This window comes from Narcine bancroftii, chromosome 4 (genome assembly GCF_036971445.1).
Source record: "Narcine bancroftii isolate sNarBan1 chromosome 4, sNarBan1.hap1, whole genome shotgun sequence".
Lineage (NCBI taxonomy): Eukaryota > Metazoa > Chordata > Chondrichthyes > Torpediniformes > Narcinidae > Narcine > Narcine bancroftii.
The window spans coordinates 296,417,732-296,442,943 of NC_091472.1; the positions used below are offsets into that span (position 1 = coordinate 296,417,732).

The window sequence follows — 25,212 nt, forward strand, 5'->3', positions numbered from 1 at the left end:
CTGGAGGCCGGCGACAAGCGGTGTACCTCAGGGATCTGAATTAGGTCCATGGCGTTTGTCACATACATTAATGCTCTGGTCGATGGGGTGGTAAATTGGATTAGTAAACGTGCAGATGATCTTAAAATAGGTGGAATTGTGGATGATGAACAAGGTTTTCAAAGGCTGCAGGGGGATTTGGATTGCCGAGAAGAGTGGGCTGAAAGATGGCAGATGGAGTTTAATGCTGAGAAGTGTGAAGTGCTTCATTATGGTGGGAATAATCAAAACAGGACAGACATAGTAAATGGGAGGGCATTGAGGAATGCAGTGGAGCAGAAAGATCTAGGAATAACGATTCCTCATTCCCCGAAGGTAGAATCTCATATGGATAGGGGGATGAAGAAGAGTTTTAGTATGCTGGCCTTTATAAATTAAAGCATAAAATACAGGAGTTGGAAAGTGATGTTGAGACTGTCCAAGGCATTGGTGTGGCCAAATTTGGAGTACTGTGTGCAGTTCTGGTCACCAAATTATAGGAAGGATATCAACAAGGGAGAGAGAGTGCAGAGAAGATTTACGAAAATGTTACCTGGGTTTCAGAATATAGATTATAAAGAAAGTTTGAGCAAATTTGCTCTTTATTCTTTGGAGCGTACAAGGTTGAGAAGGGATTTAATAGAGGTATTTAAGACCATGAGAGGGGTGGATAGAGTTGATGTGGATAGGCTTTTTCCCTTGAGAGCAGGAGAGATTGAAAATAGAGGTAATGAGTTAAGAGTTAAGCGGCAAAAGTTTAGAAGTAACATGAGGGGGAAATTCTTTACTCAGAGTGGTGGCTGTGTGGAATATGCTTCCGGGAGAAGTAGTGGCAGCAGGGTCCATTTAAGGAAAAATTGGATAGATATATGGATGGGAGGGGAATGAAGTGTTAGGGCAGGGTGCAGATAGGTAGGATTAGAGGAGAGTACTTGGTTCGGTGTGGACAAGAAGGCCCAAAATGTCTGTTTCCGCACTGTAATTTTTATATGTTATATGGTTATAATGTTTGGGACATTTGGCTTCACAGGTGTTTGTGATTACTTGGGTATGTTTAATTGCTTCATTGGTGCAGGGATAAGAGAGCTAGACTTGCTTCTAAGCTTTTGATCACCTTTGAAGTCTGTAGTTGCCATGTTTCAACACGATGACCAGAGTTGGGCCAATGAAAGTCAAATAAACCATTATGAAGATGAAAAACATGAATAAAACAGTAAAAGACATTGCTCAAACCTTACAATTACCAAAATCAACAGATTGGAACAACATTAAGAAGAAGGAGCACCCTGGTAAGCTCAGTGATCACAAAGGGACTGGTAGGCCAAGGAAGACTTCCACTGCTGCTGAGAGAATTCTCATCATAGTAAAGAAAAATCCCCAAACTTTTGTGTGTCCTTCTTGCCTTCAGCACCCTCACAAATTCTGCTTCTGTGAGCTGCTCGTCTGCAGGGTCATTGACCACTTGTAGCCCGCGAGGGTCCTTCTGCTGCTGAGCCACACTCGCTGGTCTGCTGCCGTGGTCACCGTCTTGTAGGGTCATCTCCTCGGTTTCTCCTCAACTTCTTCCAGTTTCTGGAAGCGCCAGTCTGCTGCTCCCCAGCGGTCTTCAATCTCTTGTGACTGCTGCCAAGATCAGGAGGCTATCTCTCAGGCAAAATGGAGATTCTGAATGAAAATGGAAACAAGAGACACGCGACAGCTGTGGCAGGGTCTAAATACCATAATCTGCTACAGAACCAAATCCGGTGATGTAGTAGATGGCAAAGCTTCTCTCCCAGAAAAACTCAATGCCTTCTCCTCGTGATTTGATGTCAGTAACAGTGAAGAATCACCCCTCTGCACCCCTCCATCCCATGATGATCCCATCCTGTCTGAGAATGACATACGTGTTGTCTTCAAGATAGTCATTCCAAGAATAGCATCCAGCCTGGAATGAGTACCTTGATGAGTATTAAAAATCAGTTCTGACCAACTTACCAATGTATTCACAGATATCTTCAATATCTCACTGTGGCAAATTCAAACCAGTGGAGAGGGTGAGAAAATTTAAGTTCTTGGGAGTCACTATCTCAGAGGATCTTTCCTGGACCCAACACACCAATGGCATCGTGAAGAAAGCAGGTCAGCGCCTTTACTTCCTCAGGGGTTTGCGGAGGTTTGGTATGACACCAGAAACCCTGGAAAATTTCTACAGATGTGTGGTAGAAAGGGTGCAGACCAGCAGCATCAAGGTCTGCTATGACACCAATGCACCTGAGCGTAAAGCCTTTCAAAAAGTAGTGGACACAGCCCAGGACATCACAGGAAAAATCATTCCCACTATTGAGAACATCGACAGGGAGTACTGCCATTGGAGACCAGCAGCAATCATCAAGGATTCACACCACCCAGCAAACGCTCTGTTCTCATTCCTGCATCAGGAAAGAGGTATATGTGCCACAAAACTCACACCACCAGGTTCAGGAACAGCTACTACCCCTCCACCATCAGACTCCTCAACAGCAAACACAATCAGAGACTCGTTTAAGGACCCATTCTTGTGCACTTTATTGAAATTTTTATTCCCTCTGTTTTGCACAATTGGTTTGTTTACATTCATTATCTGTTTACAGTTCTTTATTTGTTTACATGTGTACAGTTTTTCATTGCACGACCAGGAAGTGGAAATTCTGCCTCAGTCACAGAAAAAAGAATCTCAAGATGGTACGTGATGTCATGTATGTACTCTGACAATAAATCTGAAATTTGAATCTGAGTCGCCATCTTAGGCAGAGATCCCGCGTTCACAAGATTTTAATTAAAAACACCTTCGCTTTAAAGCCTGTCTGGAGCTCGGTATAAGGCTCAGGTAGTTGGATCCTGCAGAGCAGTGCTCTGTCTCCCCTCCGGGGTCTACACCAGTGGCAGCACTGATATTACAGCAGCTCCATGAAAAGAATTACCTTGCTTTGGAGAAACCAATTACATTTGGAGATATGACTTAACTCCAAAGTGCGCTCAGTGTGACAGAATAGATTAAGTGTTATACATCAACATGCCCTTCTAGAAGAGTGACTGATGGGTACTGATTACATTTTATAATTCAAACTTAATGACCTGAACAGCAAATAATTATACACAAAACCCCATGATTTTTTTGCTTCCTTAACCAAATGTTTTTATTGATTTTCTATTAAAGCTTCAATTTTAGGCCAAATTAACAACCTGGTGGAGGAACTTCGCAATCAAAATCTTCATCGAGGATTTTGACCTGCAGTGTCACCGTTCCCTTCGCACCCCCCCCCTCCCCCCCCACTGAAACTGCTCTACCCGCTCAGTTCCTCAGGCAGCTTAGTTTTTTTTCTCGGATCCCAGCATCTTTGTCCATTGTGGATCCTGTCTAAGCTTCATTTTTGATTTGGCAATGCAGCAGGGTTTAATATCAATGCAAAACCATGTGCACATCACATTCATCATTTCTTTTTGTAAAATAACTGGTCCCAAATGATTTAATAGAGTTGTTTTGAAATCTCTGAAGGAGGGATTTGGAAGAAGCACAAGCATGGCACCGACATTTGCATTAAATGTTGTCTCTAGATAAGATATTCAATTATGTATTTCCTTTCCAAATTAATCTACCCACTAAAGGTTAATGTGCTAAGTTGTGAATGCCATAGTCCATATCCACTTCATAATTATAATTGCATATAACTCTAATTTGTTCATTATGTTATGATGTATCCACTAAGTTTCGGAAACACAGAAATGTAGTTACAAAATTTCTGCTTTCACTTAGTCATCACAAGCATTTTCACTGCTCATCAATATCCTTCTCATCTGAACCATGTGACAAATAAAATCATTAGAATGATCGTAGACATTTTTGAAATAATTCTAGTGTATTCTAGAAAAGTATCATAAAGGAGTTGGTAGACACCATAGATGATTCATATGCATCCATCATCCTAAACCATTTGGATATATGGGCTGCAGGATTATTTGCAATGACATTGATGGTATTTCATCGTTCTTTTATCACTTGACTCACATTCACATCCAGGACTACCTGCAGTCTGTGATAGCACAAATGCCTTTGAATCAGGAATTTGTCAGTTAAGATGTATGATCTCATAAGAAGGATGAAAATGCCATAGAATCACACGACCTCCTCTCAAATGGATCGTTAAAGCTAGGCCGTATCCCTTCTCAAATTTACATAAATGATTGAAAGGCATCATTTTGAACATGAGAATTCTCCTGCATCCTGGTGAGCATTTACTCTCTCTCACAACTCCAGGTTATTATTAAATTGCAGTTTGAGCAACTTTTGTTCTACAAATCAGTTGCGAAAACAGTTGTTACATTACAATAGTGACAACATTTTAAAATGTATTTTTTTGGATATGGATTGCTTTCAAATGCCTCAAGTTAGTGAACTGTACCGTGGAAAAAAGACCACCAAAAACACTTCTGAATCAATCCTATCATCCCTCACTGCCCCAGTGTAGCTTGTACATTCCCTGCAACACTTGTCCTTCCATTTCTGAATCCCAAGGCTTCATCACACAGGCCATGCTTTTCTCATTTACATAGAAACTATCTTGAGGTAGAGAAAAATTTTGTTTGCCATTACAGCAATGGCATAAATTGAACATTGGGAATATAAGAATGAGTTAGCCAATCACCTTTATGTATTTACTTCATATTTCAGATCACTGGTAACTGCATTTCAAATCTTTGCCTTTGTTCCACCTTGTGTGATATCCCTAATAATCCTACTTCTAGGGTAAGATCATTCCTTCTTACCATTATGTAAAAAAAATACTGGATTCCAAATGGTCAGGTTGGATCATTTTAAGAGAGACCACCAGCATGGAGAACGATAATTTGATACAATTTGTTTCACTTTAACACTTCCTAAATGGTTACTGGATTTTTACATACTTTGTTTTAGAAAGTTTTATTATTGTTTACATCAACTTTAACAGGTGTTAAGTGTATCAAGCCCTTTTCACACTTGTAAGTGATCCCAGGGATGAAACGCCAATCGGTCTTTAAAGTGCCAAGTGTGAAAACAACATCAGCTCACATTGGAGATTGGCGGCCTCTACCCTTGGTACAATCCCCAGCGTCTGCAAACGCTGGCATTGTAATCAGGCAAATGCAAAACGGGTAATTGCACCAGTAGAAAGTCCTAACCCCAGGGATGGCTCCTTGCAAGTGTGAAAGCGTTCAATGTCCCAGTTAGGAGTGGTCAAGTGTGAAAAGCCAAACCCCCATTCCTATACTGGAACACTGAATTGCCAAATTTAGTGGGACGCAAGTGTGAAAGGGGCTTCAAACACACCCAGTTTTTACAGAAGGAATCCTGACCCCGCCCCCCCCCCCCCCCCCCCACCCCAACTTTGCCTTTCATCAAAAACTGCCAGTCATTCCAGGGTGATGGAACTTGAGCTTCACAATACAATATGTGCTTACGCACCATTTAGGCTTTAGAATGCGGAAGGATAGCAAGACTGGGTCAGGAAGACCCGGTTCTTATCTAAAAAGGACGACCACATATTTGCCTATTTAAGTTACCATTCTGTTTTACTAAAACTGATTTAAGCTTCTTATTTCCATCTGCATGACCATCATCTTCCTTCAAATCAATATTGTACAATTCTCCTTCAAATGCAACAGGAATTCTATTACTGCACTCAAATCAAAACCAGATCATTTTTATTATAATTCCTGGTTTCCATTCTCTTAGAGAAAGCACCTGTTGATATTTTCTGTTTTCATTGACATTGGAACGTGAACGACCCTCAAACACATTTTCCACAGCTTAAAGAAAACTTTCTCTTTTAACCACTCTTTCATTCACTCTGAAACCTATTTAAACACAACCTGTCAATTGATTCACACAAATCAGCTCCCTCAATGCAGTGTCATACACTTGATCAAACCACAACTTATACAATGTTGGAAAAATGTGGTTTGCAAGTTGGTTAAAATATATTAGAAAGTGGCCACACCTGACTTATTTAAATAAAGCAAGCCTCTTAGCAGGCAACAATGGGAATCATCAGTTTTTTGGAGGATAATTCTCATTTCTATCTTTGCTTTAATGCAGTGAGCATTAGCAGGCTCTTCAGCTGACACGCTTATCTCAATGCCAGAAACAATGTCACAAAGCTTCGTCATGCTAATTGGTTTCCCCATTCTTTGAGGTGCCTTTGGCCGCACACATTTCACTCGGCAAATGCCAACTGTCAGTTCTGTTCAATACCAAAACAAAAAGGGGGTTTCTTCATTCCCTTCAGGTACAGCTGACGAATGGTGAATCACACAGATCAATGCCCGGTATCATCAGGCCTTCATTTCCTGATCGTCCACCAGCGCAAGCCCAAGTGGTGATTGTGCAACAGAGGCCACCAACTGACAACGATGTTCATAAATTCACGAAGACCCAATGCATCTTCGATGTTTAAATTTAAGACACACTGACGAAAACTGTTGAAGTAACATAAAAGATTTACTCACCCTAAAAGACATCTCCAAGTTCTCTCCACCCCAAATATCCATTCCTGCATCATAAGAGCCAACTTCTTCAAAATAATCCCTGTCAATGGCAAACAAGCCCCCTGCCATTGTCGGTGTCCTAACAGAAGGATGAGGAGGCACGTTAACTGCAGCTCAGAAAACAGCAATTCATGGTGTATGCACATAGCTTGGGATTAGATTATGAAAGGGATATTGATCATTTCAAGACCTGGAAAAGATCATTTTATGTCTGTGAAGTTTACTGACGTTCTCAATATTACTTGCAAAAATATTATAAAGCGACTACCTTAACAGCAAGAATTTTCTTCTTCCTTCCTGAACTGGAAATTTTGCTGACAAAGAGTGTACATTTTAAGGATCATCAGTAATAATCACGTAATTGTCTCAGCTATTCCAATAGCACTGAATTGCTTAGTTCCTACATTTCCACCCCCCCCCCCCCCACATCTTAGAAATAAATATTCCAGTACACGCTATGAATAAAATGGACATCTGTTTTAAGTTACATCAGAGCAAGTGAAGTACAGTAGGGGCAGGGGGAACAACTGGACTTGCTATCTGAGGAAATTACAATAGTGCTATTAGAAGGAACATGTTAAATGTTGTAATTTGAAAAGAATGCACTTACGCAATATATTTAAGCATTTTGTTTAGTTGGATGGCTATCCCCCAGGACATTGTTCGCTCAGACCATCCAGGAACAGTGAACAGAATTGCAAGATTATTTTGACAAGAAGCACTGCAGGTAACCTTCAAACTAATATAAGCTGTTACACAAAATAACATTTAATGAGAAGGGATTGTTGTCTCTAAATTTGATTTTCACATTCTAGTATGATTCTGGAAATAATTAATTTCAGCTTAGAAAATACATGAGACATTACGTACGTGGACATGTGAAACAATAAAATGGTATAACAAAACATCACATTGGGTGGCAGGTTATATATAAATTCCAGAAAAATCCATAATAAAGCTTCTGTGCTCTAACATTTCCACTGTACCAAAAAGAAAAGTTTTGGAGGCTTCCAATCCACACTTGCCATTTTCAGATTTTTGAAGTGGGGTTTTGTTTCGAGGTTTAGGGTTTCCTTTCCTCAAAGCAGGTGATATCTATTTCCTGAAGTATGCCTTTGCTGTGTTTGTCCAATTTCTTTTGATCACCAAGTAATTTCTAGACATGATTCGAGGGTTAAAAGCTGCGTGTGACTGCTCTTTGTCCACTCAGTGGAATTAATAACCAAGGGTCACAATCTCAAATTCATCTAACATTGGCTTCTGAGCAATGTTGGTGCACTGCCCTCCATCTAACTGGAGAGAATTCGCCAAGGTACCTTTCCAGTTTTCATTGCAAGACCACATAAGAACACATGGACGTGACAATCTTCCATAAGCATCTCATGAATATTCAGTAGCTCAATAACAGACTTCTGCAAGACCCAGAAGCTCACTCACATTCAAGTTCAAGCTTATTTTCACATGCAACAAGATACAGTGATTGAGGTTGTTTTGTGAGCAGACCAGTGGACATCTCATACATCATACAATGAGTAGGACAATACAAAAGTCACAAGAACTGAGGTACAGAGAGAAAGATCATTTGGGACAGTACAAAAGCAACATAATTTTACTACGTTATGAGTCTGATAACAGCGGGAAAGAAACTATCCTTGAATCTGGTGGTCTATGATTTCACATTTATGAATCTTCATCCTGAAGAAAGTGGCGTTGAGTGAGTGATTATTAGACTAGGATTCTATGGTCCTGAATTATTGATCTAGAGACACAAGTTCTGACAGCACTAATGCACCAAATATGTGTAAGTGACTATGACAAATATTTCTTACATTTTCCAGCTAGGGTAACCAAAGGCAATTTTCTCTATTTGTAGGTTTTATAGTGGCAGAGCAGCAACTAAACAAATCAAATCCAGTAAAAAGCATAAAATATATTTTTTTAAATGTACTCCACCTGAGAGCATAATAAATATTTTCCAACACCAGGAAGTCGAATCATCTAGCTTGGCATTAAGTGGCACGGCCATTACGAACAGCCACAGCATCAACACTGACCAACCAGAAACTCAAAAGTAATAACACAAGTACAATGGCTACAAGGACAGGTGTGTGTGTGTGTGTGTGTGTGTGTGTGTGTGAGAGAGAGAGAGAGAAGAAGTTGAAAAGCAGGACGTCCAGGAAGGTAATCTCAGGATTGCTACCTGTGCCATGCACCAGTGAAGGTAGGAATAGAAAGATGAGGCAGATGAATGTGTGGTTAAAGAGTTGGAACAGAGGTTCAGATTTGTGGATCATTGGGACAACTTCGTGGAAGGTCCGACCTGTTCAAAAAAGAACAGGCTTCACCTGTACTGGAAACTTACCAATATCTCAGTGGGCAGATTTACTAGAGTTGTTGTGAAGGATTTAAACTATTTTGGCAGGGGAATAGAAACCAGAATATGAGAGCAGAGAATAGGGCAGAAGGTGAAAAGCATGATGCAATGTGTTCTGAGTTTGTGAGGAAGGACTGGCAGGAGAGAAGACATAAATGTAGTCAGTTAGAGGGTTTGAAATGAGTCTATTTAAACCTATTAGGAATAAAGAAGATGAACTTAGAGCCATGGATCAGTACGTGGAACTACAATGTTGTGGCCATTACAGAGATTTGGCTAATGCAGGCATTAGGGGTTAGGTGTTTTAAAAGGAATAGGATGGGAGGTAAGGGGGAGTGGAGGAGGATGAGTAACATTACTGGTCAGGGATAATATCACGACTATAGAAAGAGAGGATGCTGCAGAAGAAGTGTCTAGTGAGGCGGTGTTGGTGGAAGTCAGAAATAGGAAGGGAGCAATCACTGCACTGGGAGCAGTTTATAGGCCAACAAATCTTTGGCTTGGCTTCGCGGACGAAGATTTATGGAGGGGGTAAAAGTCCACGTCAGCTGCAGGCTCGTTTGTGGCTGACAAGTCCGATGCGGGACAGGCAGACACGGTTGCAGCGGCTGCAGGGGAAAATTGGTTGGATGGGGTTGGGTGTTGGGTTTTTCCTCCTTTGTCTTTTGTCAGTGAGGTGGGCTCTGCGGTCTTCTTCAAAGGAGGTTGCTGCCCGCCAAACTGTGAGGCGCCAAGATGCACGGTTTGAGGCGTTATCAGCCCACTGGCGGTGGTCAATGTGGCAGACACCAAGAGATTTCTTTAGGCAGTCCTTGTACCTTTTCTTTGGTGCACCTCTGTCACGGTGGCCAGTGGAGAGCTCGCCATATAACACGATCTTGGGAAGGCGATGGTCCTCCATTCTGGAGACGTGACCCATATATAAAAATAATGGCCTTCAGTATATCAAGGAAGAGATAAGCTGATAGTGCCGGAATTACATGGTTATGGGAGACTTCCACCCCTAATATTGGCACCACCTGACTGCAAGAGGGATAGATGGGGCTGAATTTGTCAGCTGTTTCCAAGGATTCCTGACAATATGTGGACTAGGTATGATTTAAAAAGTGGTTTTCAAACCCACATACCACCTTAAGCAATCCCTTACTAATCACCTATTGCATAGGGAATACTTAGCGTGGTATGTGAGTGGAAAGGAAAAGGTTGAGAACCACTGGTATAGAGGCCGTGGGGGAGAGTGGTGGGGCTGATTAGTGCTAATAATCATGTATGGGATTAATTATTTGCAAAATAAGTTAATGAGCAAGGCTGGATATGAGAAATGAGAGAAAGCACAGATGGCAGTAATTTATAGGCTGTCTAATCAGTTATAGGATGAATTAAAAAGCATGAGGACTTTATGACAACTAATCATACAATTAAGTGATGCAAATCGACATGCTGTAAGCAGTTTCTGGTGACAATAAATGGATCAGAGGAAGATTTAACAAAATGTTTTCCAGAGCAACTCCTGGATCAAGACAGGAAATGAAATATTTTCAAGATTCAGTTTATGTCATTGTAATAAAACAGTGTCGTATAACATGAGATTCTCCACTGGCAGGAATTGCCTAAGTGCCTCTAACAGTTGTTACGGTCAGACTTACAGTCAGTCAGAGAGAGAAAAGCAAAAGAGAGTCCCCCAATGTCATCTATCTTCTAAAATTACATTAAGTTTATTCGTAATTGTCAGTAAAATAGTATTGGGAGAATGTTATATCAAGCCCAAGAATTAAGTTCTGAAGACACAAGTGTAATCATAAAATTTCAACATCGCTTGTGCAACTGAGTTTACAGTAACATATTCCTCCTTATCCTTTTTAACCCATCTGAAGCCTTTTGGGGAGCCATGCTCCTCCAGTGCTCTCTACTGCCATTCCATCTGGCTGGGACAGGGTTTCACCACATTCATCACCATATTCCCATCACCACATTCTTTGCACATTGATGCCCTACATATGGCATAGCCATAAAAATATGGTCTCCTCTATATTCTAAATCTTGACCCCATCTTAACAAAAAAATAGCATCAATTTATATGTGAATGTTGCTCATGGAACCTGCTCGATTTCACTAGTAACTTCCATATCTTTAAATACTTGTTTGTTGCTGAGCCTTTCTATACCTGAATATTGGATAGATAAAAGAATCACAAACTGTTCACAAGCTATCACTCAACCCTTGGCATGGCTGAAAATGAAGCCAAATGTACTCAAATATCACATTTGACCTGTTGAGTTTTAGACTGAACATCCACACCAGTGCCAAAATGATCTATTTCTACCTTTGGACCATTATCAGCTCATCTGCACCTGAACGGTTCATCCATATCTTTTGCAATTTCTAAACGTGATTATTGCCACGTACTCTGGCTGGCTTCCCTTGTCCCACTGTGTATACGCTTGGGGGCATGTCCTGTGCTGCTTGAGCCTTTACTGGCATCCAATTCTTTCCACCTACAAACACTCCATTCATTCACCTGCACTGAAGATATGAAAGAAAGATTCCTGACCCCCAAAATGTAAATTAAAAGAGAACAGAAATAAATTATTTTTTAAATTAAAATTTAAAATTTCAATTTATTCAAATTTTTAAAAAAAATTAAATTTAGACATACAACACGGTAACAGCCATTTCAGCCCATGAATTCGTGCTGCTCATTTTACATCCAATTAACCTACACCCCTGGTACATTGCAAACGGTGGGAGCAAATTGGAGCCCCTGGAGAAAACCCTTGCGGACACGGGGAGAACATACAAACTCCTTACAGACAGCACGGGATTTGAACCCCTGTCCCAATTGCTGGTGTGTAAAGGTGTTGCACTAATCACTACACCAACACTGCCTTATGTTCTAGAATGTAATATTAAAGTGTGATCTGAGTAAAAATATTTATCAAAATATTAAAATAATTAATATGGCAAATAGAGGAAAAACAATTGCAGCTGGGTATCAAGCTGGACTAACATAACCCAAAATCATGAACTGTGTCAGATTTAAGCTTCAGATTTATTGTCAAAGTGCATAGACGACTTCATATTCAATGCTGAGATCCTTTTTTTCTATGAACGAGGCAAAATTACAACTTAATGGTTGTGCAAAAAAAGCTGTACTCAATGCAAACATGTAAACACAAAGAAATGTAAACAAACTGACTGGGCAATACAGAGTAAGAAAAAAATAACGTGCAAAGTAAGAGTCCTTAAAGAGATCATTGATTGAGTTTGTTGCTGAGGAATCTGACGGTAGCAGCTGTTGCTGAACCTTATGGTGTGAGTCTTGTGGCACCTCTTCCTCTTTCCTGATGGCAGCAGCAAGAACAGAGCTTGTGCTGGGTGTTGTGGATCCTTGATGATTACTGCTACCCTCTGATAGCAGTCTTCCCTATAGATGTTCTCGATCGTGGGGAACATTCTGCCCGTGATGTCCTAGGCTGTGTCCATTACCTTTTGAAGGGCTTTACGCTCAGGGGTATTGGTGTCCTTATACCAGACCGTGATGCAGCTGCTCGGCACACTTTCCACCACACATCTGTAGAAATTTGGCAGCATTTCTGAAGTTGTACCAAATCTCTGCAAACTCCTGAAGCCTAAGTAAGAAGAGGTGCTGATGTGCTTTCTTCATGATGCCATTAGTGTGTGGGGTCCAGGAAAGATCCTCCAAGATAGTCAAGAAGCATTTCTATACTCAGAGATAGTAGGAAGTAAGGTCTTTCTTCTCAAAACACCAATGAATATTCGTCATTTGTTAATCTTATTGCTATATTTTTAATACAAACTCTTGATATTTAAGTGAGTAAATGGCAATTTTGTGGATTTAGGTAACAGATCAGCCATGAACTGTGTTTAAATCTTCTACTTCACATGAGGGGGTAATTGGAGGAAATTCACTGACTGGTGCTGATCTAAATAGGGAATCATATTATAATACATTTGCACGAATGTCCAGAGCTTCCAAAACTCGTGCAGGGAATTGCTGTTCTTTTGAGGAAATACTTGTTATTAATTCTATTTCTCTCATTGCAGATCAACTCTCAACAGATGACAATCATTGTAAAGTTGGAAATTTACCTTACAAGAGTAAAACTTGTTAAACACAACTGTTAAATGGTTTCTTAATCAAGTTCAATACTCTTAAAAAAAATGAGACACTAGGAAAATGAGTTTGTTCACCACAACTATCAACCATTAATAATAACTAAAAACAATCTTTAAGATCCCAAGGTTTCAAGAAGGCTGCAGATAAAGGCACCAGAGTGGTATCAGGGATGTAAGACTTGAGTGATTGGAAAAGCCAAGGAGGTGAAGAATGGATTTACCAGTGTGTTCAAAATCATGAATAACTTTCAAGAGCAAATGGAGTCTCCAGTAATAGCAAAGTTAGCAATGCCCATAGATCCAATGTAATTGGCAAGAAGTAGAGTTGTGGATAAACTGTTAGGTAATGAACTGTTGCATCTGGAATGTTCTGCCTGAGAGTGGTGGAAGCCTATTGAATAATGGGCCCAGATACCTCACCTAAACCCACATTACCCAATCTCCTTAACTAATGCTGGTGCCAAGAACTTTGCCTGTCGGCCCGAACTTTGGCAGCTTGCTTTGAGAGACCCCAGAACTGCTCTGATAGCATTCTCATCTGTAAAAATGTTGTGTAATTTTTAGTACTAACTGGTTTTAAATCTGTAAATCCACCACATGCAGGAAAGTCACAGACAAAATGCCAACTGTTCAGTTTCTATTATCTAGTGTGAGCCAGCTCAATAATTTTCAAAGCAGAGATAACAAGCTGAAAAATTGCAAATGGGCCAAAGGCCCTTCAATTCTGCAGTGTTTTACAGTTTTAGCATATTCTATTTCACGGTAGTGATTTGCATCCACAACAAATGTTCACCTTCAATTAAAGTAGGAGATATTTCTACCACAATCACTGCATAGTCACTATGTACTGCAGCATTAAACAGCATCACTTTAAGTTCATGACCTCAAGAGCTCTCATATATATATAGATATATATATAGATATATATATCTATATATATATATAGATATATATATAGTGCTTGAGATCTGAAATTTCTGAAGTCACCTTTGCTTTGCTGTATTTACATCCAAGAATAATGTTGGATCATGACACAATATTGTCTGAACATTAAAAATCTTTCAGTTCATAAGATCAACAGCTAATGGAAGAAGCCATGATCACCACAGCACAAAAGGACCTTGGCCTAGATCCCCACTCATCTGTTACTTGCTCTTTATAAGTATTGAGTACTTCAACGACAGCTCTCTCTTAACCCACAAATATAATCCTTCCTGTTTTCTCTTATATTGCAATAAAGTGTTGTACAGAGAATGCACATTGCAATGACTTGACCAATCATTTAACACTGACTTTAATTACCGGTAGTTAATAATTTTATTTCTGTAAGCAGAAATAGGTGCTGAAGACTCAAAATGCTGGGTCAATTATTTTTTTCATTGCATACTCAGTGAAACTACCTATTCAGAAAAGATTCAAACACCCAACTTCAGAGATAATACCATAAAGTTCTTATCAAGTTTAGTTCATCATTTTTTCATCCTGCTTCAGTACTCACCTAACAGAAATGGTTCTGTCCCCTTTTCTGCGGTCCATCTCTCTCTGAGGGACGGGATACCAGCGGAAGTTCAATTTCCAGTTAAAGCCACCATATGTCATATCAGAACCAGCCATGTATTCAAATGTGTCATCACTAATTACATCTATAATTGGGCATACCACGGTTTCTCTGCATAGGAAAAGAACTGCAATTAAAGGCAAAGATTTTGAAAATCAATAGCTTTAACAACTTAATCCATTCACAATATTCCATTCATGCCCCAGTAGAGCTCAGTCTTGCCTTCAGGTCAGGATACAACAAGTTGAATTTCAATCTTCAGATGAACTGTAAAACTCTGCTCTGTCAGATATATGTGAAAGTACTATTTCAAAGTGTAGAAATTGTTTCCCTGGTGTCCCAACCAGTGTTTCCTCCACAAGTAACATCATTTACATGAAAATTACTGCAAAGGGGGAGTTGGGGGAAGAAAGCAGGTTAATACTGTTGTGGAAACAGAAGAGTCCAAATTGACTACTGAACTTTAAGATCAGCCATGATCTCGTTGAATGGCGGAGCAGGCTCGAAGGGTCGAATGACCTACTCCTTTTCCTATCTTCTATGTTTCTATGACTCAGCCAATTCCTGCATTACAAAAGCTATTTCATGTCTACTTACTTTACAACTTTATGCCTTTACAGGACAAACAAGTGGAAACAAAAGATTTTCATTTGTTTGTGTACTTGAGTTGAATCATAAAGCATCTTTGTTGACTACAAAGGCAACTGGAATTTCCTGGATATGAAAACACTATTTTATAAATGTAATTCATTTTCTTCTAATATTTTACAGGACCACAATTCCGAGTCATCTTAAAATATATTTTTGTAATATATGCAACATGTTTTTTTTTCTCCAGAATTAAGACATTCTTTTTAAAAAATTTTCAGGGTTGGCACCGCATCAATCGGTTTTGACTCAGCTGGATTCTGTTTTAGCAAACAGACCCTGTCTTCATGTTACATTCATGAGGTTACCAGTGAGATATAAGATGTAGCCAATTTTGCATACATAGCATGGCTAAGTGATGTGTTAAGACAGTAAAAGGTATTTTATCAACCAAAATTTGTATCCTCTACTTTGAATCCTTACCTTATATTTGGCTTTCTAAGCTTTCATGGGTTTGATATTACCTTATTGAAAATCAAGCATATAGATCCAGAAGCAATTCTGCTGTTTCATACAATGGTAAGGAATAGGTGGATGAGAGTTTTTACCCTCTGGGAGTACAGCCAAATAATGTGACAATGGAGTTAATGGGGTTACCAGCAGTGGGGTTAATGAAATTGGAGTGCATGAGAGACCAGGAGTGGAATATTGCAGAGGTCAGACAATTGAAGCAGGATACAACCAGTGAAGAGGTTTAACACTGTGAATTTTAAAATATATCAGAGACTATAAAAGCAAAGGATTCTTTTCATGGACCATTCAAAATACTGAAATCCCGTTGTTCTTTAACAGAGGAGTAAAAAAATGTCAACTCAGAAGTAATGTTTTGAATTGTGCAATTAATTGGAATGTTAAATGGTCAACAGCCTTGGTGCTGAAACAAACAGGAAGGAAAATGACCCTGGCAAGGCTGAAGGCAGTGAGCTCTCTTTCAAAATCTAACTTTGTCAAATGAACAAATACATGCAGTTTCTGCACGACTGCACTAGCTTTGTTAGCATATTTCAACCAAAGCAACATAATTGAGACAAAGTACCATAGAATTTTAAATTCAGATTATGTCCAATGCAAATCAAGTAGCTTATAAATATATTAAAAAAAATGTTCAAAGCTAGTCCTACAAGAAAACTGACCCTCCTCCACAATAAAAGAACAACAATTCTGATTCCTACTATTTCCATAATGCAAAGTGAAAGTAGAAAATGATACTGGAAATCTAAAATAAAAACATCAAATGCTGGAAATACTCAGCAGGTCAGGTTACACCAGTGTGAAGAGACACAGGGATAATGCTTCCAGTCAAACACTTATTATCAGACGAAGCCCTCAATCTGAAACATTAATTTTTATTTACTCTTCCCACAGGCATGGCTGGACTTCCTGCATATTCCCAGCATTTTATATTTGTTTTTCAACTAATTCCACTTACTTATTGTCAATGAGGCTCTAAAGATTGCATCATTTTGATCTATGAATGCTTACGAAGATTTTTTATAAATGTAATTAAAAATTGGATTACAGTTGGTGGACTGACACTAACTTCAACTGTACTAATTCAATTCGTCTAATAGCTACTCTTAAATATGTAAGGAAATGAAAGAAAATAATCTTAAAATATTTAAATACTGCCCAATTGTGTTGATGCATAACAGACTTTGTATTTCAGTAACAAATACGTTTGAGCAGAAATTTATGCCAATAACTTGGGCCTACATTATCAAATTCATCCAAAGCGAAGGTTCTATTCAAAAATTATACTAAATTATTGGCTTTGCTTATAGATTTTTCTTCCCATGAACAAAATCAATTTAACATGTCCAAAGATGGTTAGATCAACAAGAAATACAAAGGTGTGACAAAGTAGGATTTTGAAACTATCTCTTACGCCCTATGGTGGGTGATCCTTGTCACTTTCAACAAGTAGATAACCATATAACCCTCGACAGCACAGAAACAGGCCAGTTCGGCCCTTCTAGTCCATGCCGAACATCTCCTCCCACCCAGTCCCGCATTCAGCCCATAACCCTCCACACCTCTCCCGTCCATACACCTATCAAACCTTGCCTTTAACACTAACACCGATCTCCTATGGAATCAGATAATGCCTGCTGAATTCCACATTTGACAATCGCACCTTGTGACCATGAACAAAGCACAGAAAATTGAAAAGATAGCCACTTTTCTCATGATCCCAAGTTAACTTGCCCACTGTGAGCATCCCAAAGTTTCATTCTGCGGTGAAGGCAGGGAACAAACATCCAAGCTGAAATGCAAACTGGAAATAGGTGCGATCAGTGAAGCTAAATTCACAGGAATAACAAAGGTAAACATTGTAAGATAAAGATTGCAGATGCTGGAAACTGGAGAAGCTCGCGAAATGCTGGAGGATCTCAGCGATCCAGGCACCATCCACAGAAGGAAATAAGACAGTCGACAGTTCTGGCCGCAGCCCTTCGAATTTCTTACTAAAGGGCAACAGCCTGAAATGTGGACCTCCTATTGCCATCCATGGATGCTGCATGACCTGCTGAGTTTCACCAGCACTTTGTACGTTGCTCATAGCGATCAATTCTTTGACTCGGCCCTGTGCTCTAATGCAGCGTCAACAAAGACTGAGACAGTTTAAATAACATGAAAAACAAGGGAGAGAGAAAAAAACTAAAATTAACTGAAAACATGGGATTAAACCCAAGTTTAAAATCAGCACAAATTGTGGTTATCTTTAAACCCATCCCTTGGAAACTATTTTTTTAAACTAGGACGACACAATACAGTGCGCCAAAGGGTCTGTACTATTTTATGTTCTAAGTCAGCATTTGATGGGCATTTTCCCATTTCTGAACAAAAATCAAACAATTTTTCTCTATTATTAGCTGCCAAACATTTATTATCCAGAGAACATACTATGAACATTGTAATATTGCAAAAAAAAGCAACTTCAATTCAATATATACAATTTCATCCTGAGAGCCTTGCATTTCAGAATCAAAAATTCAAAATACGAATACTTTAGTTTTACTCAGAAGTTTGCTTTTGAAATCTCTTCTATCAAGCATTGACTATTGCAGCACAGTACAATACCTTCAGCCCATGATGTTGTGTCGACCTACATAAATGTACTCAACCATCTAACTTTACCTACCTCACACCCATAACCGTGTTTTTGTTGCATTAAAATGTGCATTAAAATGTGTCCCTATTGCACCAGCCTCTACCACCATCCTCATCAATGCATTTCAATCACTGATGACTACTCTCTGTGTAAAAAACTTAACCATGACATCCCCCCTAAACTTTCCTCCCCTTACCTTATGCAGATGCCCTTTCATATTTGCTATTGTCGCCCTGAATATGTGCTTTTATTTTAAGCATTTCAATCGTACATAAAATTGACATGTTTTAGTTTCTTTGAATGAAATGCACATATTGTCAAATATATGATAAATTTCACTAGAAGTTTCAAACAAATAATTTGAAGTAGAGAGAAAATATTTATTTTTATGTAGTTTTCTCAAACCTGATAGCTTCAACATGAATGTGAAGTGATAAGATCCTTCAGGTATTGTGCAATGATTGAGACTTATCTCAGGAACTAAGACAAAGATCCATGAAATGAAGGGATTGCAAGAGGCTTCAGATCTATGCCACGGTACACTTTAAGTACCAGTAATCTTAGCAAAATAATTGAGGCTGAAAAAAAAAATCGAAATTATTCTAATCTTAACCTTGATGTTTCTGGAGGCCTACATCAGGACTTGATATCATTCTATGATTGCAAACATGCCCAAAACTTTTATGATTATGAAGAAATAAAATCTCTTTCTGACCTGTGGGACAACAACATGAGATTAGATCCAGAACTGTTTTGAATTTTAAAAATATTTAAGAAGAAAATTTAAAAAAAACATACATAACAGATGTATTATTCATTTCAGATAGAAACATCAATGCAACATACCGATTTTCTTTTATTCTTGCCAGTAGGGGCTCAAGCCAACCAACAGTGCATTCACAATGCGCATCTAGAAAAGTAATGACCTGGCCCTTAGAAGCAGCTGCGCCTCGAAGCCTGGCACGAATCAATCCTGATCTTTGCTCCATCCTAATTATCTTCACTGGAACTTGCAAATTCTTAACGTAATTCTCCAAAGGTTTCTTCAAAAAATCTGCAAGGAAGTGGTTTTAAATTAATTTACTCAACAACAAAACCTGATTTTTTTTTCTTCTGCATGTAAGAACTGATAGAAGATTTCTATATTTTGCGAAGACTCATTATTTCATTTTTCATTCCAAAAGTTTGCTCAGAATCGACTTCTGTGTCCTTTGTAAATTGACAAAAGAGGCAAAAGAGGCCAGTAATTCAGGGTAAGATGATGGAGAAAAACAAGAGAGAAGTTGTGAGGTAGCAAGTCGTGTGTATGTGATGTCGAATGTAATCTTTAACAGCCAATATATGGCAGGTTAATAGACATTAATATATTATGAGGAAAATATTTCATGATCATTGTAATTAGAAAGGGAATACAAGACCATAAATGCAAGGCTGTCATTCTAGTTCTTTATAGGTTTGCACTGAAACAAAGCATGAAAATGTATGATGTTAATCATGACCTATTATGTACACAATCACGTTTTCTGTTTTTGAGTTGGAACTATGTGAGTTTGAACCACAGAAAGTGCTGAGTTTGCTCTGGCTTTCATTACCACAAATCTGACTGCTTCACTCTACCCTACACTATCTATCCATTTTTCGATATTTCAAAAGAAAATTGGAAAAGCATTTGATGAGCATGGTACTCTCCACTTCAATTGACTCCTTTGTCAAAATATTACATACTCCAATGAACTTCTGCACAGGATGTTAACCTAGTATCCTCTCTCACTCTCTTCTTAACAATTTTATAATAACAATTGTTTATTACCGACTCCAGTTCCCTGACAATATCTTTTGTAATTCTTGAAAATGAAACCTTCTTGTAGCCATATTCTGCAACACACCTAGTACCTCAAATTTCTACTTTTCAACCTATAGAGCAAAGTCTTTTTTGAGTATAATGATTGCTGCTTTAAAACTTAACATTACACTTGCCCCTTTATTAAATCCAAACTTCAGCTGATCACCATGGCTTCAGTTAATTGAGTCATAGAGTAAGACTATGGATCCTTCAAAGCTTTGCTGAGCATGGCAATCCAGTTCAAGATGCACCAAAGGAGGACAAAGGGATTAATCAAGAGAGCAAAAATAAATTACGAAAGTAAGCTTGTGGTAAATATAAAAACCGACTGCAAAAGCTTTTATAAATATGTCAAGAGGAAAAGATTGGTGAAATCCAGAGTAGGTCCTTTGCAGTCGGAATCAGGGGAATATATAATGGGGAATAAGGAAACGGCAGACAAATTAAATTCTTACTTTAGTTCTGTTTTTACAAGAGAGGATACAAATAACCTCCCAAGGATGTTGGGAAACATAGAGACTAATGCAAGGGAGGAACTGAAAGAAATCAGTATCTCTAAGGACATGGTCTTGGGGAAATTGATGGGATTGAAGGCAGATAAATCCCAAGGGCCTGATAATCTACATCCTAGGGTACTTAAGGAAGTGGCCATTCAGATAGCAGATGCTTTAAGAATTATTTTCCAGAACTCGATAGACTCAGGATCAGTACCCATGGATTGGAGGGTAGCTAATGTTACCCCACTATTTAAAAAGGGAGGTAGAGAAAAAGTGGGGAATTATAGGCTGGTGAGCCTTACATCAGTAGTGGGCAAAATGATGGAATCCATTATTAAGGATGTAATAGCGGAGCATATGACTAGCAGAGAAGGGATCGGACGGAGTCAACATGGATTTACAAAAGGTAAATCGGGCTTCACAAATCTAATGGAATTCTTTGAGATGATGACAGGTAAAATAGATGGGGGAGAGCCAGTGGATGTGGTGTACCTGGACTTCCAAAAGGCCTTCGATAAGGTCCCGCATAAACGACTGGCTTCCAAAATCAAGGCTCATGGGATTGGGGGAAAAGTATTGATGTGGATTGAGAACTGGCTGGCAGGTAGAAGACAGAGAGTTGGGATAAATGGCTCTTTTTCTGAGTGGCTGGCGGTGACCAGTGGGGTGCCACAGGGATCTGTACTGGGACCCCAGCTGTTCACAATTTACATTAATGATCTGGATGAGGGGATTGGATGTAATATCTCCAAATTTGCAGATGACACTAAGCTAGGAGGGGTTGTGTGCACGTAAGAGGGGGTCAGGAAGCTCCAGTGTGATTTGGATAAATTGAAGGACTGGGCAGATACATGGCAAATGCACTACAATGTGGATAAATGTGAGGTTATCCACTTTGATAATACAAACCGGAGGGCAGATTACTATTTGAATGGCAATAGATTAAGAGATGGGGAAGTGCAGAGAGACCTAGGGGTACTTCTACATCAGTCTCTGAAGGCGAGCATGCAGGTACAGCAGGCGGTTAAAAAGGCAAATGGTATGTTGGCCTTCATATCAAGAGGGTTTGAGTATAGGAACAAGGATACCTTACTGCAGCTGTACAGGGCCTTGGTGAGACCACACCTGGAGTATTATGTGCAGTTTTGGTCACCTTATCTAAGGAAGGATGTTCTTGCAATGGAGGGAGTGCAGAGGCGATTCACCAGGCTGATACCTGGAATGACAGGAATGACTTATGAGGAAAGATTGCGCAAATTGGGATTGTACTCGCTGGAGTTTAGAAGATTGAGAGGGGATCTCATAGAGACATATAAAATTCTGGCAGGATTGGACAGAATGGATGCAGATGGGATGTTTCCAATGATGGGAAAATCCAGAACCCGGGGCCATGGTTTGAGGATAATAGGCAAACCATTTAGGACCGAGATGAGGAGGAATTTCTTGACCCAGAGGGTGGTGAATCTGTGGAATTCATTGCCACAGAGGGCAGTAGAGGCAGGTTCATTAAATATATTTAAGAGGGAATTAGATATATTTCTTCAGTATAAGGGTATTAAAGGTTACGGAGAGAAGGCGGGGACGGGTTACTGAACTTTAAGATCAGCCATGATCTCGTTGAATGGCGGAGCAGGCTCGAAGGGTCGAATGACCTACTCCTGCTCCTATCTTCTATGTTTCTATGTTTCTATCCGGATGGACTGAAACAGAGATATCATTTCTGCTTCCATCAAGGTTTTCGGTGAAATTGATGTCAAAACTCCAAATTCAACTGTTCAATGAATGTGTAATTTAATTTTTTTGAAATTACAGGAAAAGCACAGTACCAGGCCCTTCCGGCCCCGAGCCCACGCTGCCCAAAATGCACCAATTAACTTACAAACCCCGTACGTTTTTAGAGGGTAGTAGGCACCGTTTCCTCTAAGCTGTTGTGCATGTGCATGTTTTGTTTGTTAATTTGAAATTAATGTGCACACAACAGGTTACCTATCTAAAATAAATATAGTACTTAATAATTACCCTTATTGAACATTCACAACCATACAGGGTGCACATACTTTTGTCACAGGAAAAAAAGTTGCACAAAACAAGATTTTTTGCACACACTGACTTCGACAAATTAGAGGTTACAATGGTGCTAGGAAACCGGAGCATCCAGAAGAAACTGGGAGAAAGCACAAACTGCTCACAGACAACACTGGATTCAAACCTGAGTCGTTGCCGCTGTAATAATGTTGCACTAACCGCTGCATTATCTGTGCCCACCAATTCCATCTGCTTTTCTTTCAATATATGTTATTCCAGATATATTGCATTAAACACCTGTCTGACCTGCTAGCTTGTCTATATCCTTATCTCTTTTACAGTCCTTCACATTCTTGTGTAACCTCTTGATGTGTTTCGGCATTGTACATTGCAGTGCAGATCACTTAAGTAGGCCAAAAGGCAAGGTGACCTCGGACCTGTTCTAACAGATCACTTAATCGAGGAGTTCTGAAAAAGTTTTAGACCTTGAAATCAGCTTTAGGACATATAAGTTCCACCATTAAGACAAGCTACTTCCATCTATCTAACATTGGCTGACTCAGCTCAGATCACCTGCTGACGAAATCTTCAAGTGTGCTTTAATACCTCTGAGAGAAACACTGCAAGCATTCCTGGCAAGCCTCGTTCATTTTATGTACCAAAAACAACCAGTACTGCCGGTGCAAAGTTGGACACAAAGTCCTTGTCACCTCTGTGCTTGCCAGCTCTCAGTTTATTTTTAAAATTCTCATGGTCATTTCTCCATCTCTGTTATCTTCTCCAGTCATCACTTCAACAATTTTGGCCACTTACTTATTCCTTACTTCCACACACTGTGTCTTCAGGTTCCAGCCCCTTAAATATTGAAATTAATCCTTTAACCGTGCCACCTTCGTAATGTTTTTCAGACATCTTTCAGAGAGAGATTTTGGTCATTTCCAGAATATATCTTTATGCCACATTTTGGATGCCATAGAGTCAGAATACAACCTAGGAGAAGCTGTCTTTTAGATTCAAAAGAATTGGGCTGATTTTCACAAAGTGTCTCATGGAGTTTCAATGATCTCATACCGGTAATGTTAGATTTCCCATCTTCGAAAGTTCAGCTCCAGTGAAGAGCCAATTTCTCACTAGAAATTTCTCCCATTAGAAATTTGGACAAAAGGCAAAACACACCTTACCTTCAATCACATTTGATAGAACTGAATTTAGCTCTCTTTACATGTATTTGCCCTTTCTGTAACATTTAGGAAATCTGGACATCAATATACAGCAAGCAAGAAGAGAATGAATGCAAATAATGGATGTTGTTTCCCAAGCCACGGCTACTTTATTTACTTGCATGTAAAAATGACTAAACATTCCTGTGTGCCATGTTAGGTAAAAACATCATGAGCTGGGAATGTAGGAGTCACCCAGTGCTGGGCCGTAACAAGATGCAGTTGTGACCTTGTACTCTCAAGATAAGAGTGGGGATGACAAATTGATGTGCAGGAGGCTAGCAGAGAGGGACAGCAACAGTTTATTCATTGGACAATGTCATGGTATGATAATTTACTAAGTACGTATCCTAAGGTATATAAAAAACACCATTTGCTGATAACGGCAGAATGCGCCTTCTCCAACTAACACTGTTAGTTGCAAGTGTTACAATCCGGCAATAAAGAACAAAGAACCTTGATTTCGACTCAGTCTGGTGTTTGACTCACTCATTCATGAACAAAGCAGACCTAACAGCCATCAGAAAGGACAATGGAAAAGGGGACAATGCTAAAGTGGGCACTGACAGAGAGTTCCATCCCTAATTGATTTAGAATCATTTGTCCACTTAACCCTATGAAACCAGTTCATCGTCGGCAGTAACTCTATGACAATATGACACATGACTACAGCCATGTGATCAACTAAACAAGATGAACTGGACCATTGATCCAATAGACATTTGATCACACTGCACGGACAATCAGTTTCAATCGTAAGTACTTCGGTCAAGGGGATGGAGATAATAAAATGCATATTCTTGTACAATGTGCACTGTAAATATAACATTTACTGCAATCCTCAAATGGACTCAAAATGTTAAAATGTAAAAAAAAGACACATTGAGAGCTTCAGGGTCAAAAATAGAGAAGTACAGTTCCTTCTAAATATTTGGTGATTTTCTATTGCAGTTCGTAGTGATAAGTAAAGGGAATTGTTTTTACCTCTTTCACTGTCATCATCCACCAGGATAATCTCTGCAAGGACATGCTTGGGGGAACGAAGGAGGACACTATGAATTGTACGAAGAAGAGTACTCCAGGCCTCATTATGAAAAACGATGACAACACTTGTGTCTGGAAGATCATCCTGGTAGACCTTTGTCTTACATCTAAATGGAAAATGCAAAAATAAAACGGTTAAAAATTCTCCTCAATTGGGAGAGTACATTCAGAAGTTTGATGACAAGGCAACCAA

At 39.3% G+C, this 25,212-nt stretch overlaps 1 protein-coding gene across 5 annotated transcripts in view; it reads right to left on the reverse strand.

Moving 5' to 3' along the window:
* The window catches only part of galnt13 (polypeptide N-acetylgalactosaminyltransferase 13), a 256,909-nt gene that overhangs the window by 86,637 nt on the left and 145,060 nt on the right, over nucleotides 1-25,212 (reverse strand). For all 5 annotated transcript variants that reach the window (XR_011356763.1, XM_069935526.1, XM_069935525.1 and 2 more), the window contains 4 exons: nucleotides 24,960-25,126; nucleotides 19,237-19,444; nucleotides 14,571-14,741; nucleotides 6,523-6,640 (listed from right to left, as the gene is read on the reverse strand). Coding sequence is in view for 4 of the 5 variants with exons in the window: in XM_069935526.1 (XP_069791627.1) it covers nucleotides 6,523-6,640; nucleotides 14,571-14,741; nucleotides 19,237-19,444; nucleotides 24,960-25,126 (664 nt within the window). In the remaining variant the exon portion in view is untranslated. The remainder of the gene's footprint in view (nucleotides 1-6,522; nucleotides 6,641-14,570; nucleotides 14,742-19,236; nucleotides 19,445-24,959; nucleotides 25,127-25,212) is intronic.